Here is a 15,374-nt window from a genome sequence, read left to right as displayed (position 1 = left end):
TTATTGATCTCTCGTTTTTATTTTTGTATGTGTTTGTATCCAGAAGCTGTGATTGGTTGGGCAGTATCCGGCATGTGCTGAAAGTGAGCGTTGTGATTGGCTCAGTTCATCGGTAGTCAACATCTCAGACTCAGACTCTCACACACTCACTCTCTTACTCTCACACACACACTCACTCTCTACACACACACTCACTCTCTACACACACACACTCACTCTCTACACACACACTCACAGACTCACAGACTCACAGACTCACACACACACACTCTCTCCACACACACACACACACACACACTCACTCTCACACACACACACTCACTCTCACACACACACACTCACTCACTCTCTACACACACACACACTCACTCTCTCTCTACACACACTCACTCTCTCTCTACACACACACACTCTCTCTCTACACAGAGAGACACTGGCTAATCAGGCTGCACTTTGAAGTCTGATCTCTAAAATGTGGAATTGTGTTTATTGATCTCTCGTTTTTATTTTTGTATGTGTTTGTATCCAGAAGCTGTGATTGGTTGCGCAGTATCCGGCATGTGCTGAAAGTGAGCGTTGTGATTGGCTCAGTTCATCGGTAGTCAACATCCTATCTAAAAGGGATCAGCTGTCCCATTTCAGCTGCTCACACACTCACTCTCTACACACAGAGACTCAGACTCTCACACACTCACTCTCACACACACACTCACTCTCACACACACACACTCACTCTCACATACACACTCACTCTCTACACACACACTCACTCTCTACACACACACTCACTCTCTACACACAGAGACTCAGACTCTCACACACTCACTCTCTACACACACACTCACTCTCTACACACAGAGACTCAGACTCTCACACACTCACTCTCACACACACACTCACTCTCACACACACACTCACTCTCACACACACACTCACTCTCACACACACACTCACTCTCACACACACACACTCACTCTCACACACACACACACTCACTCTCTACACACACACTCACTCTCTACACACACACTCACTCACTCTCTCACACACACTCACTCACTCTCTCACACACACTCACTCTCACACACACACACTCACTCTCTACACACACACTCACTCTCTACACACACACTCACTCTCTACACACAGAGACTCAGACTCTCACACACTCACTCTCACACACACACTCACTCTCACACACACACTCACTCTCACACACACACTCACTCTCACACACACACACACTCTCTACACACACACTCACTCTCTACACACACACTCACTCTCTACACACACACTCACTCTCTACACACACACTCACTCTCACACACACACACTCACTCTCACACACACACACTCACTCTCACACACACACTCACTCTCTACACACAGAGACTCAGACTCTCACACTCACTCTCACACACACACTCACTCTCACACACACACACTCACTCTCACACACACACACTCACTCTCACACACACACACTCACTCTCACACACACACACACTCACTCTCTACACACACACTCACTCTCTACACACACACTCACTCTCTACACACACACTCACTCTCTACACACAGAGACTCAGACTCTCACACTCACTCTCACACACACACTCACTCTCTACACACACACTCACTCTCTACACACAGAGACTCAGACTCTCACACTCACTCTCACACACACACTCACTCTCACACACACACTCACTCTCTCCACACACTCACTCTCTACACACACACTCACTCTCTACACACAGAGACTCAGACTCTCACACTCACTCTCACACACACACTCACTCTCACACACACACTCACTCTCACACACACACTCACTCTCACACACACACTCACTCTCACACACACACTCACTCTCACACACACACACTCACTCTCACACACACACACTCACTCTCACACACACACACTCACTCTCTACACACACACTCACTCTCTACACACACACTCACTCTCTACACACACTCTCTCTACACACACTGTCTCACTCTTTTTACACACACTCAAACACAAACAAATACAGACATATTCCCACTAAGTATACCCCTAAGTAAAAGAGGTAAAGGCTGTCAGAAGGTGGTTAGATATTAAAAGTTTAAAATGATTGAGTGACACCAGTGAGCTGAGATTTAGAGTTTCTTGTAGTGAATTCCAGCTCACTGGTGCTCTGTAGCTAAAAGCAGATTTTTCCAATTCAGTAAAACTCTTGGAACCTGGCAGATGATCCAATCACTAGAGCAAGTCAGATAATTACTGTTCTTTACATATACATGAAGTGATAACCGAAAATGACTGGAAAGTGTCTTATAAATAAAAAAATCAATCCACGTGTTTCCTTGTACCGCTAATGATGGCCAACCAACTTCTGCATACAGATTACAGTAATGAGTTCTATCTCATTACTGCATTGAGATCTACGGATTTATATTTATAGATAATGTCGCCGTAGTCCAGCACTGATAGTAAAGTTACTTTAACTAATCTTTTTCTGGCGTGCATGGGGAAACAGGACTTATGTCTATAAAAATAACCCAGCTTCTGTCTGCATTTACTGACTAGATTATTTATGCGTTTTAAAACTGAGTTTGTCATCCAGCCATATGCCAAGGTATTTATTTCTGTGTGCAATTCTGTGAGTAATATTTATAGTACTAAAATCAATGAAAAGAGATCTGAAAAACATGGTATGCCTTTAGATACAGATACCAAATCTGATTTCTAATTATTCAATGGCGTAGTTTTGGGTCCATTGCAGAGCAGTTTGATCAAAACCAATCATTTCTAAATTCCTTAAAAGAAGAGTGGGATCAATTGTGTCGAAAGCTTTTGTGAAGTTAGTAAAAACAGCTTCACAATGTTTCTTCTTGTTCATGTCTGAATAGAGACATGCTGCTATCCTGGTTGGCTAACACTGCTAACCGTGGCTGGCTATGCTGCTAACCGGGGAGGTTAACACTGCTAACCGGGGCTGGCTAACAATGCTAACCGGGGCTGATTATGCTGCTAACTGGGGCTGGCTATGCTGCTAACCGGGGAGGTTAACACTGCTAACCGGGGCTGGCTAACAATGCTAACCGGGGCTGATTATGCTGCTAACCGGGGAGGTTAATACTGCTAACCTGGGAGGTTAACACTGCTAACTGGGGCTGGCTATGCTGCTAACAGGGGCTGATTATGCTGTTAACTGAGGCTGGCTATGCTGCTAAACAGGGCTGATTAAACTGATAACTGGGGCTGGCTAACGCTGCTAACCAGGGCTGGCTAACGCTGCTAACAGGGGGTTTCTATACTGCTTACCGGAGAGGTTAACACTGCTAACCGGTGGGGCTGGCTATGCTGCTAAACGGGGCTGATTAAACTGCTAACTGGGGCTGGCTAACGCTGCTAACCAGGGGGTGGCTATGCTGCTAACCGGGGAGGTTAACACTGCTAAACGTGGCTGGCTAACAGTGCTAACAGGGGCTGGCTATGCTGCTAACCAGAGCTGGCTTACACTGCTAACCGGGGCTGATTAAACTGCTAACCCTGGCTGGCTATGCTCCTAACTGGGGCTGGCTATGCTCCTAACTGGGGCTGGCACTCAACTTTGGACAAAATACCAGATCTCTAAGCTTACTGTTAATCAATGGAAGCGCTTCGTTCACCCATACATTTTTTTTAAAAGAGAAATCCATGTAGATTAACATTCAACGTGGGTGAGCTGAGAACATCATAAACAAGCAGGGCTTCAGGACCATCCATCCATCCATCCATCCATCCACCTACCTACCTTAAGAACTAAAAACTATATGTATAAAACACTTGGGGCACCTACAAACTACTTTTATTAGTGCTTTCATAACATCTCTTTATAACATCTCAAATACATTCACTTCTTAATAATACCACTCAGTCGACCGTGGAATATCTAAGAGCTCTTCAAAAATGTTTATAAAGATGCTTGATTTTGTACATACTGTACACACATATATTATTTTGTTTACTTACAGCCTCTGTGTGGACAGGGTGGACGGCAAACAAGAGTGCGGCCACCAGGCTGGTCTTGCGGTCCAGCAGCAGTCGGCAGAAGCGAAGGAAGAGCACACACACAGCCGCATGGAGAAGCACATTGAGCAAGTGGTAGGACAGAGGAGTCAGTTGACTTAGCAGGTAGTTGAGGCGGAAAGTGAGGACAGTGAGTGGTCTGTAAGATTTATGGCTCCTCTCCTGCACAGAAAGACGGCAAAGTCATATTCATCCATCCTCATAAGAATTGAAAAACCCTGCTCCTATAAATCATCTATATTAACTAGCGCCATTGTCAGATTTGCTCCAGAGGAAGACTGGTCGCAATAGCAATGTGCCTTGACTACAGGTACAGCCAGCAAGTAAATGTACACGCAGAAAGATCAATGAGGTGAAAAAGAATCCTAGAGTTTTAGCTGAAGACTTACAGAAATCTCTGGCACATGCTAACGTTTTTCACAGCAGATATCCCAAGAATATTGCTGAACTGAAACAGTTTTGTGAAGAGGAATGATCCAAAATTCCTGCTGACCATTGAGCAGGTCTAATCTGCAACTACAGGAAACGTTTGGTTGAGGTTTCTGCTGCCAAAGGCGGGTCAACCAGTTATTAAATCCAAAAATTCACATACTTGTTGTGTTCAATAAAACCATGCAACCATATATATATTTTTGTGATATTAGTTTAAGCAGACTGTGTTTTTATATTGTTGTGACTAACATAAGGATTAAAACACATTTAATGACCCATTTATGCAGAAATCCAAGTAATCCCAACTGTAACATCCATTCCAATATAGTTATTTAGTGTGTAAATTATTGCAATACTGCTTACACCCGACACAGTCACACTGTTATCTGCAAAATATTCAGATGTGAAATGTGATCAGTACTGTCCAGTACCATTTGTTAATTTTTTTTGTCATTACTAAAAGTCGCCTTCCGCTAAAATCCACTTTTTCTTGTTCTTCGTAAAATACTATAAGTCTCTCTGAGTTGTATATGAATGCTGCATATGAAACAATTCTTCAACCTCCATTGTCTGCAGTAGCTAGTAAAAAAATAATGTTCAGAATTGGCATTGATGACATTTCTTTGAGCTGCGGGGCCGCTTGTCTGACGTTAAGTAAAGTTTAAGGGTTAACTTTATACAGCACTCAGTGCTGTATCTTTACAACTAAGGCTGTATCTCTGAAAAAAAATTATTCTTTGAGTTTTAAAGCTGTAAAATTGACTGTGGGGCAAAGCCAGGTATCATTCTCTGCTGTAGTGCTGTTATTCATACTAGAGACTAGACAATTTAAAAGTAATGAAAAAAAACAATAGAATGAGACCTTTAAATAAATTCCTGAACAGCATGGCTGAACTGCATCATGTAACTCAGTGTCACAGTGCACTGTAGGACCCTACCTCTGACATGGGCGTCCCCCAAAAATCATTGAGGAAGAGGTTCTGAATAGGCGTCGAGGGACGAAGGTCCTTGTTATCCAAAATAGCAGAAACATCATCAAACACAAAACCACAAAGCAGACTGTTCCAGAAGCACCCCAACACCAGTCCAGTCAACAGGAAAGCCTCCTTCCACAACACAACAGCCATCACTAACGTGAGTCCTCATTGAGCACTGTAAAAAAAAAAATCCAATTCCACATCAGAGATTAATGTTCAGATTCAGATTACTGTTAATATCAGTCATGCCATTAAAGCTATGGTTCACAAAAAAAATCTCATTTTCAAATATAACATCAAAAAATGTTTGCTAATGCTTATTCCCATGACTAAAGGCACACAAAGCATGTTCTTTTTAAAGAGTTCTTATTGTGAACTATTTATCGACACAGACAACTTCCAGAATATCTCAAAATACATGTTACAAATAAAAATTCAAAGGCAATGTTAAAGACATGGATCCACATAGAGGCTGGGAAAAGATGTTAAGAAAAACTGAAATGGTTTAGCTCCAACACCTAAAACTCATTTCAATAATGGTGAAGGGAGGATCAAGGCTTGGGGCTGCTTTGCTGCCTTGGGTCTTGGATACCTTGTATCAATAAGGGCACAGCTGGTCGCTGCACTAATAGCTTCCCTAATGCTGCCATTCTTTTTAGCAGCTATCTACCTTAACTACATTACCCACTAACGCACCACCTGCTTAATCAAAACAGCTCCAGATCACAACTCACTAGAGGTGGGTAACCCAGGTCCAGAAAGTAAAATCCAACCCAGAGTTTTGTAGCAGAGCCGCCCAGGGCAAACCCTGGGTTGTATTTTTACTTTCTGGACCTGGGTTACCCACCTCTACAACTCAACCCTTCTGTAGAAAAGCTGTGCAGCAAAGCTTACTGTAGCCTCTGTTACTGAATCAGCTTCTGTTACTGTATTATCTTCTGTTACTGTATTAGCTACGATACAGCTACTGCTGCTAACGGTGCTGAAAAAGGAAGCTAGCTAATCCTTGCTCCTAACAGCAGCATATGAGATCTATAAAACACATTATACAAGTTACAGACCCACCTTGTCATGGCTTTGATGAGATAAACCGTAAACAGAGCGTGTGTGTTTGTGTGTTTTTGCGTTTTAAGCCAAGAGCAGCCTTTATTCGGGAACAGCAGTCGAGATTTTTTTTAATGCTAATGGGCTTTTTACAAGTTCCGGGTCGCAATGCTTAAGAGTTCAGATGAGGAACATGAATTCATATTCTGACCTTATTTCTTTATTTATTTACAAAGAATATATTATTTAAAAACACGTGCCCGTAATTTCAAATATCATGACGTTTTTTTATAGAATGAATTGTTATTTTAATTAATAATATTTAGAGGACTTTTATTATGAAAACCTTTACACTCCAGAACGTTTGCTGATCTTAAATCATTGTCTTCTGCAGTTGAAGAACAGCAGCGCCATCCACCGATCCGCGTGATCTGTAGATTAGTAGTCCCCGACCCGCCCGCGGAGCGCCACTGAGCGGTAGCCTAGCAACAGCACAGAAAACGGGACTAGCCAGCCTGCTAATGCTAACAGTGCTAACGCCAACTAACTAGCTAGTACAGCCATAAAATGCAAGGCTAAAATGGGTAAAATATTTAGCTTTTTGGAGAATTTCAGACGTCAGAGGCTACAGCTGGCCATATTATTGGACTGTCTTAGATGGTAAACTTAACTGATAACTTATCTAAGTTATAACTAAGTTATATATTCAACTCTGTTTTCTCATCCAGTAACGTTAGGTTAGGTTACATTAGCCTGGTTAGCAAGTTAAATAGAAAGCTAAAACCGAGATAAGCTACTAAAAGTCAGCTTGTTTTTTTTTTTTGTTTTTGTTTTTTTGTCGTTGATCTTCTTTAAACTCTCTTCTCGGGCGCATTGTTGTCCAGATAGCCAGCCGTTTCATTAACTGAAATGCCAGCTAAAGTACCGTAAATTAAACCAGTTTACCTGCAGGCAACGGTTCAGCAGGTAGTATTTAACACTGTTTCCGGATCCTCCACAGTAGCCCCAGTTTTACATGTTTAAAGTGACTGGTGTTGTAGTATAAAGGCTGTTTGGAGGCTGTGGACAGATTTTGGACACCAAACAAACCGCAAGATGCCTCCAACTACAGACTGGAAAACAGTGATGACTGTTGATCCTGATCTTCTGGGAAGCGAAGAGGAGGAAACCATCTGTGATATTATTCTGCAGGTAACGTTAAACTCTTAGCATACCGTAAACAGTAAAGTTTCAGTGATTGTAGACGGTATGTCATCTATCCTCAATGTTAAAATTTTGTTTAGATATACAGTGGCATGAAAAGTATTTGCTTTCTTTACAGATTTTTTTTTTGTTTTTGCATTTCTATCATACTTTATTTTTTTAAGATTATTGAACAAACATTAACATCATACAAAGATAATCTGAGTAAATATAAAAAACATATTTTAAATTATGATTTCAAAACCAATCTAGCTGTTTGCCCCCACCCAAATATCTTAAAAAAACGCACATTATGCTCAGATCTGGAAAAAAATATATCAAGAGTCATTGACATCTATCATTTAAGAAAAGGTTATAAAGTCATTTCTAAGGATTTGGGACTCCAGTGAACCACAGTGAGAGCTATTATTTACTAATGAAGAAAACATGGAACACTGGTGAACCTTCCCAGGAGTGACCAACCTACCTAGCTATACACAGTAGGTCACAGGCTGGTTCCATGCATACAGTCATTGGTTCCACCCCGGCTAGGTGTAACCCAGCCCCTTTACAATAACCACACCTTTTTGAATAGAGCTGAATAACGTTTTTTAAAACGAATTCTGTGGGGATATAAAAAATAGAATATAAGCAGAGGTTACACTAGCTGCTGCATTTAAATAAATGAGGTAGAATTACAGTATATTAAAAAATGTGATTGAAAGTTGTCTGTTTGCCACACAAACACAGCTTTCTGCAACCGAACAGCAGGGGGCGCCTGACCTGTGGTCACTTTTAAGAGAAGATGCTCTGTCCAGCTAGACACAGTCTATGGGCATAAAAAAAAAAACAATGTGGCCTGTCTCACATTTGTCAAAAACATCTTGATGATCCCTAGGACTTTGGGTAAATATTATTTCGAAATGATGTGACAAAAGTGGAAATTGTGAGTGTTTGTCCCATTACATCTGGCATAAAACTAACGCATAATTGCAGAACAAGACCATACAGAAAAATCATACTAACGTTATATGTAAAACATGGTGGTGGTAGTGGGATGATCTTGGGCTGCTTTGCTCCTTCTGGGTCTGAAAAAAACATGCTGTAAAAGATGGAACCAGAGGGGTATTCCAGAAAGGGGGTTAAGTGACAAAACCGGATAAGTTAGTAAACTTAGAGTTCACGGAAACTCAGGGTTTTCTGTTCCAGAAAGAGAGCTAAGAGAGAACCTGAGTCAGTTACTGTAGCAACTTGCGTTCTGAAGCTAACCTGCTCGCTGGCAGGTTAACTTACTCCGAACGCAGGGTTACGCCCACTTTTCTTATACAAACGGATCCAGTTGATATTGAAGCGCAAATTATTCACAGAGCTCTCTGTTGTGAACGAGTAATTTCACCCAGATTAGACGTGTTTTCAGTTTCTCCTCAAACGTTACCGTTTTTCCTCGCAGTCAATTTCATACCTAAACAATATTTTAAAGCCTCACATTTAAAATATCACGCATCGTGGATCAGCCCTCACATCTTTGCAGACTTTATGCAGTGCTCTCAGTTTCTTTGCCAATGGGCTTTTTTTGTACAGTGCAGGCAGCAAAGTGCAGCCTGCAGTGCAGCAAAGTATGCCTAGCTTTAAAACAGTTGTTGTCCAGTTTTGTGGTGTTCCCTGGGCATAAGCCTTTAATGAACATTAAAGAGGAATTCCACAGAATTGCAGGTTTGTCTTTATAACAAAGATTACAAAATTATCAAACAAATCGGAAGTGAAAGATAAATAGCTCTGCAAAATTTTATATTTATATTTATTATATATTTAAATTTTGTAATTTAGGAGTCATTGGATGCATGGATGGAACCCACATTCAAATTAAAGCCCCTGCCGAAAATGAAGGAGATTATGTAAACAGAAAATCCTTCCACAGCATTAATATACAAGTACTGATCATAAATTTACTACTTTTTAAAAAACAAAAAGGACTTATATTTAATACATTATAAAAACTTATTTTCTCCTCCATTAAGACCATACACAGGAAATTTGGCAGTGTTAAATCAACACTGTTAGTGTTAAATCAACACTGTTAGTGTTAAATCAACACTGTTAGTGTTAAATAAACACTTATTAGTGTTAAATCAACACTTCTTAGTGTGGATTTAACACTAACAGTGTTGATTTAACACTGCCAAATTTCCTGTGTATGTGATGCTACCAACATTATTACTAATTTTGAAGCCAAATGGCCAGGCTCTGTACATGATGCAAGGATATTTCGAGAGTCTGCACTATACAGTACATTTCATCAGGGTTTGCCTATGTTTTCGATTTATTTATTTTCTGATTTTGTCCTTATTCTTGATAAAAACAAATATACAATCACAGCAACTACTCCCACCTTTAATGTATATTCTAGCAACTCAATTTCCAGTCTTGTCTGTTTTGTTTTAGGTGAACCTAGTATAAATCTTTAACAGCCATCTTGAAAGAAAGAGACGAAAATACCATGTTATGCTCAAATAAATAGCTTTGTGTCCAGAATGGTTTTGATATTTGTTGAGACATAAGCATTCTCACTGTTCCAAGCTGAGCTTTGGAGATGGATGGTTCCTCATCAGATTCCTGATCACCAGTCACATTCTGTTATCGGACAGTCACACACATTACCATGTTTAATCAAATGATATAGCAGAGATTGTTTCATCATCATCATCCTGCAACAGGAATATATATTTTTTTGTTAAACACAGATATTTATTCACATCAAGTAAGATTTGGGAACATTAAGATAACTTACAACTGTAGGAAGCTGATTTAGTTGCATCATTTTAGTAGCATTAAACATGTTAAGAATATGAATGCAGTTCACAGTTTATGAACTATAAACTAATAAATGTAATGAACATGCCTTTCCATGTCTTTTCACTAAGTGTATTGTTGTAAGTTTTTTATTTTTATTTAAACTCACGCATTGACTCTGTCAGCTATTTTTGCCCAAGCTGACTCATTTGCTTTGCTGTATGTCTGAATATGATTTTATACTCTGCATACGCAGACATTAATATTTCCTGCTCAATAGGGGTGGAATATGATGCCTTATGCTTTCCCTCATTTATTTTCATGGTTAATCCCTGTTTCAGCGCTCCATTGAGAAAGCCTGTTTATAGGTGGCCGTGAACGCGCTTCAGCCGGGTTTAACCTAATCAGAGTTGAGTAACCTAACGCTAATCAGCTGCTGTGGAACTGAAAACTCCGAGTATGACGCGGTGAGGTAAGTCAACTCGGAATTCAGGGTTAGGTTTGGAGTTTGTTGAACCCGCTTTCTGGAATACTCCCCAGGAATGCTGCTGTTTACCAAACAAACCTAAAGGAAAATCTGTTTGTGACCTCAAGCCCATGCTTACTTGGGTTCTGCAGCAGAACAATACTCCACACAAACAAGTCTCCTCTGAATTGCTTAAAAAAAGTAGTAGTTAGTAGGTTTAGGGGGCAAACACTTTTTCACACAAGGCTATATTGTTTTGGATGTTTTTTTCCCTTAATAAATAAAGTGTATTTTATATTTACTTAGGTTATCTTTGTCTAATATTAAAGTTAGTTTGATAATCAGAAACATATCAGTATGACAAGAAAGCAAAAACAAAATAGACATTAGTTATGCTAAGCCAGAGGACATAACTCAACCCATAACTGATTTGTGGACATGCCTACTTTTAGAGTTGAAAAGTTGGAATTTCAGAGAAATTTAACTTATGTTGCAATGTAAAAAGGAAATCTATAGTTTATATGTATATTAGTGTATGTTTGTATGTGTCAGTCTCCTGGTTACAAAATAAATCCAGTGCTTAAAATGATTTCTAATAAACTAGCCATCAGCTTGAGGTTGTAATGCAGTGCCGATGCTTCTTACCACTCAACACTGTGCTTCTCCTTCTGCAGGTCCATCCAGGAGAACTGAAGGAGAGCGAGCCTGAGAAAATGGTTCAGCTCTTCAGACTTTCACAGACCTTACTGAGGGTATAGCGCTTCATGTTTAACTCTTGTATAAAATTGATGCATGCAAAATACAGAAATACTGACATAGGAGAATGGATAATATCATTCTGCATTATGTTTAGAAAGTTTAGTTTTTGGGTTTACGACGAAGCACTATTAAGGCTGTACTGTAGCATGTATAACATTTGCTGTGAGTTATTAATGCACTGCTTGGAGTGTTCCTGTCACAGTTGAAAGAAAATTAAGTGAACCCTTATGAAGTACCTGAATTTCTGCATTGATTTATAATAAAATGTGGAAAAAGAAGAAGATTTGCGTTTTGGAATGGCCCATTAAGAATCCTGACCTTAACTCTAACAAGATGCTGTGGCATGAGCACTAAAGGCATTCAAGTAATATTGATGAGCTGAAACACATTTGTAGGGCGGTCTGATCAGTTTCCTCCCCTGAGTTGTGCTGGTCATATCTGCAGCCACAGAAAATGATTGTGGAAGTGCTGCAGAAGGGGGTCTACAGGTTAGTACATTCTGATGGTGGATGTTTACTCAGTGTGCTAAATACATGACATTGAGAGTACAACTGTGTGTGTTATTAGTTTAGTTAGATCAATTTAATCATGTTTAGATCAATGCAGAAATTCAGGAAATTCCAAAGGGTTTACATACTTCGTTTTGCAAATATATATTACAGCTATCCGAAGAAAAACATCTTTTGAAAGTTGTCTATGTTTTTGGGTCTTTAGGAAAGATCTTGGTCGACTTGCTGTATAAGCATTAAGCCCTACACATAGGGCCACTTTAAATATCTGCACTCTCATAACTGCAGTACTGTAATAGCAGTGGCGGATGCTGGTCTTTCAAGGAGGGGAAGCTCAATTTCGGCCTACATCTTAACATATGTAGTTTTATTTATATGTAAATTCTACTCTCCCGGAGATTTTTTTTTGGTAAAAAAAAAAAGGGCATTATTTTCAAGTTTTCACTACACAACATTGAACAATTACATAAAAAAATACGCTATGACATGAATAAACATAAAATTATCAGTAAAAAAAACATTACGCAAAATCTTGAAAGTTGGTAAAGGAAAAAAAAATGCACGTAAATTTATTTCACACAGTTTTAATTTCCTTAAATAATCCCTTTATTAATTTAAATTATTTTAATTATTTTTAATGATAACACAATACTTACTACTGGCCCCTGTTCATTTATGTCCTGAGATTTTCATCAAGTTTCATTCAGTTTCATCAAGAGGCATGGACAACAGTACAGAAGTCAGTCTCCAAACACAAGCAGCTACAGAAAAGCACCAGAAATAGATGCTCGATTTGTCGCTAGTCGCTTTAATAAAGAAAATGCCGCTATAAGGATTAGGAAAGTCTCCGGTTCAACTCAGAACAGAATGAAAATGCTCCCAGCACGGAGTTTTACACTAAAAGATCGCTGATTCGCTCATTTCGCTGTCAATCAAAAAGGGACTCCGCCTCAGACATATCATCCAATCATCATGCAGAAGCTGAGCGTCCGGGCCGGCCGAGGCCAGCCCACTGCTCCATAGACCCCCAGAGACGCTGAGCGTCCGATGGGCGGGACAAAGCCCAGCATTTATCCAATGACTATTTATCCAATGTCTCGTTTCGCCGCGCGCTTTGCTCCGCTATTGAAGTCTGTGCACTGTTTAAAGCGGTGTGAAGCTGCGGGAATGAGTGAGAGGAAAGCCGCGGCGTTACCAGTGATAAGAAGCTGATTCTGAACTAAGTTCAGCGCGGTGTAGCGCATATTTAATCAGTGACATGTACACACAACAGTATATATTTAATCACTTATTTTTTTACATTTTAGGGGAAGCTGAGCTTCCCTTGCAGTCTTGGAGCAATCGCCACTGTGTAATAGTTAACTATTAATGTTAACCTGGCGCTCCATGCTCTGCACATTTTAGAGGGTTCATTAGAGGGTGGGTGTGCACATCACTGCACATCTGAAAGGGCTTGTAATGAGCTGAGAAGTGGAATCAGGTGTACTGGGAGAAGAGAAAGCCTTAAATATTTAGGGCAGATGGGCATTACAGAACCAGGATTAAAGGACTCTGAATTAGACCATAATCATAGATCCTAAAATGAATGGAATGTCACCCAGTATGCTGCACCTAACAGTTACCAAATGAACCATAGTAGTTCCTGTATTATGATTAAATACACTATGACAAGTGTAGGATTATAAAGATTTTGTACACATGCATTTGTTACATTTTACCAAGCATTCATTTGTGTATTAAATGCGGACTGGATATTTGTTGGGGTTGCTTGTCTGTCTACACACAGACAATTCTAGCCAGACACTGTCGGGGTAACAGTCATTACTATCCACTGCGCTTCACAATGCGGGGTTTAATTATTCCACACATCTGGATGAAGGAATGTTAAATGATTGCACAACTTCGCAAACAGAAGGTCCCAACTCAATACTTCATGTGATCTTAAGACTTGCACTATTGACATGCATTTTTAGAATATCCAATTGCACCCCATTTAACTGAAACACCTTGCTTAAGCTGAGCATATAAAAGTAGTCTGTCATGATCAAACACTCTCCTACCCAACAAAAATAAACACATATCACAACTTCACACAGTGTGAGTTTGTGCTGGGTTTGTGTCGAATTAATTCTTTTCATTTCATAATATGCCTTCTAGCATTGTCTGATAATGTCGGTGCCCATCACTACTGATATGTGATCGCTGCTTTAATTGATCGCTATTAATTTTAGTACACATTTTAGCATGCTCATATTTTCTAATTCAATATATTTGTGATGTTTGTACTTTACAAATCTAACAGCTGTATTTTTGCTGCAGCTGAAATTGGAGGAAATAAGCTGTGCCTATGATGTTGTCGACAAAGCTGGTACTGAACAAGCAAGAATCGGTACGTCTGCATTATCTGGTGCTGAAATAAAGTTACCAGGATGATTTCAAATGTGGCAAAATTTAGTTAATTAACCTGAGCTTTTCTCTTTTTTGTTAAACAGAATCAGAACTCAAGGCAAAGATTCTTAAATTAGAAAAGGAACTTGAGGTAAGCATGCAACAAAAATTGGGAAAAAGGATATACTGGTGATTTGTGAAAAAAATTCTAATAACTTGATGTTAAATATTAATGTTATTACTATGTTATTCAGCATTTCCCCTTTGGCCTTTTATTGTCCTATTCTTTATGAGCACTTAGTGGAGACAGACTTAAGAAGATTATCAGGCTAATCCTTTTTAGCTGCAAGTTGATGTCAGTTATAACTCTAGCTGTTTGTACCCCTGTGAGGCATTTTTATTAGAGTATGTATCATGCTGTGCAAGTAACGAAATATAAATAAATCTTGATTTATTATGACGTGTGAGTAATGCATGCAAAGAGACGCAGGGTTTTTGGTGTGTTGCTGGGATTTACTCAGATTTACTCACACCTGCGGATGTCCAGATGGCACAGCGCACAACGGGGGGGCGGGACACTCGCTTCCTTCGGGACGAAATTCGCCAACTGGAGAGTCACTTAGAGCGCAAGGAGAAGGAACTGGTCCAGTTAGAGAAGGAAATGAGTAAAGAGAGGAAAACCAATGAGGAGGTAAGGCCGCTCAGTCCTGCTTTTTCAGATCATCAAAATACATTACATTACATTACATGCTGTTATTAAGC

General features: G+C 39.8%; 2 protein-coding genes across 11 annotated transcripts in view; one reads left to right on the top strand and one right to left on the bottom strand.

Annotated features, from left to right (window-relative positions):
* Window positions 1–15,374, bottom strand: part of tmtc3 (transmembrane O-mannosyltransferase targeting cadherins 3) — a 183,952-nt gene that overhangs the window by 28,233 nt on the left and 140,345 nt on the right. Inside the window, exons 1-3 of one of the 3 annotated variants that reach the window (XM_022683915.2) lie at window positions 7,464–7,558; window positions 5,436–5,649; window positions 4,009–4,227 (exon numbers count right to left, since the gene is read on the bottom strand). The exons of 1 other annotated variant lie outside the window; for it this stretch is intronic. In XM_022683915.2, coding sequence (XP_022539636.1) covers window positions 4,009–4,227; window positions 5,436–5,624 — 408 coding nt within the window. In that variant the 5' untranslated portion in view covers window positions 5,625–5,649; window positions 7,464–7,558. Of the gene's footprint in view, window positions 1–4,008; window positions 4,228–5,435; window positions 5,650–6,539; window positions 6,689–7,463; window positions 7,559–15,374 lie in introns of those variants that run through there. One more of the 3 variants, XM_022683913.2, reaches the window with a different exon arrangement.
* The window catches only part of cep290 (centrosomal protein 290), a 42,763-nt gene continuing 34,964 nt past the window's right edge, over window positions 7,576–15,374 (top strand). For 7 of the 8 annotated variants that reach the window (XR_007440865.1, XM_049483956.1, XM_049483959.1 and 4 more), the window contains exons 1-5: window positions 7,576–7,709; window positions 11,631–11,708; window positions 14,544–14,613; window positions 14,717–14,763; window positions 15,160–15,303. Coding sequence is in view for 7 of the 8 variants with exons in the window: in XM_049483956.1 (XP_049339913.1) it covers window positions 7,614–7,709; window positions 11,631–11,708; window positions 14,544–14,613; window positions 14,717–14,763; window positions 15,160–15,303 (435 nt within the window). In the remaining variant the exon portion in view is untranslated. Of the gene's footprint in view, window positions 7,710–11,630; window positions 11,709–14,537; window positions 14,614–14,716; window positions 14,764–15,133; window positions 15,304–15,374 lie in introns of those variants that run through there. The other variant, XM_049483957.1, reaches the window with a different exon arrangement.

This window comes from Astyanax mexicanus, chromosome 10 (assembly GCF_023375975.1).
Source record: "Astyanax mexicanus isolate ESR-SI-001 chromosome 10, AstMex3_surface, whole genome shotgun sequence".
Classification (NCBI taxonomy): Eukaryota; Metazoa; Chordata; class Actinopteri; order Characiformes; family Acestrorhamphidae; genus Astyanax; species Astyanax mexicanus.
The sequence above is the reverse complement of the archived record's forward strand: the minus strand, read 5'-3'. Positions and strand labels throughout refer to the sequence as shown.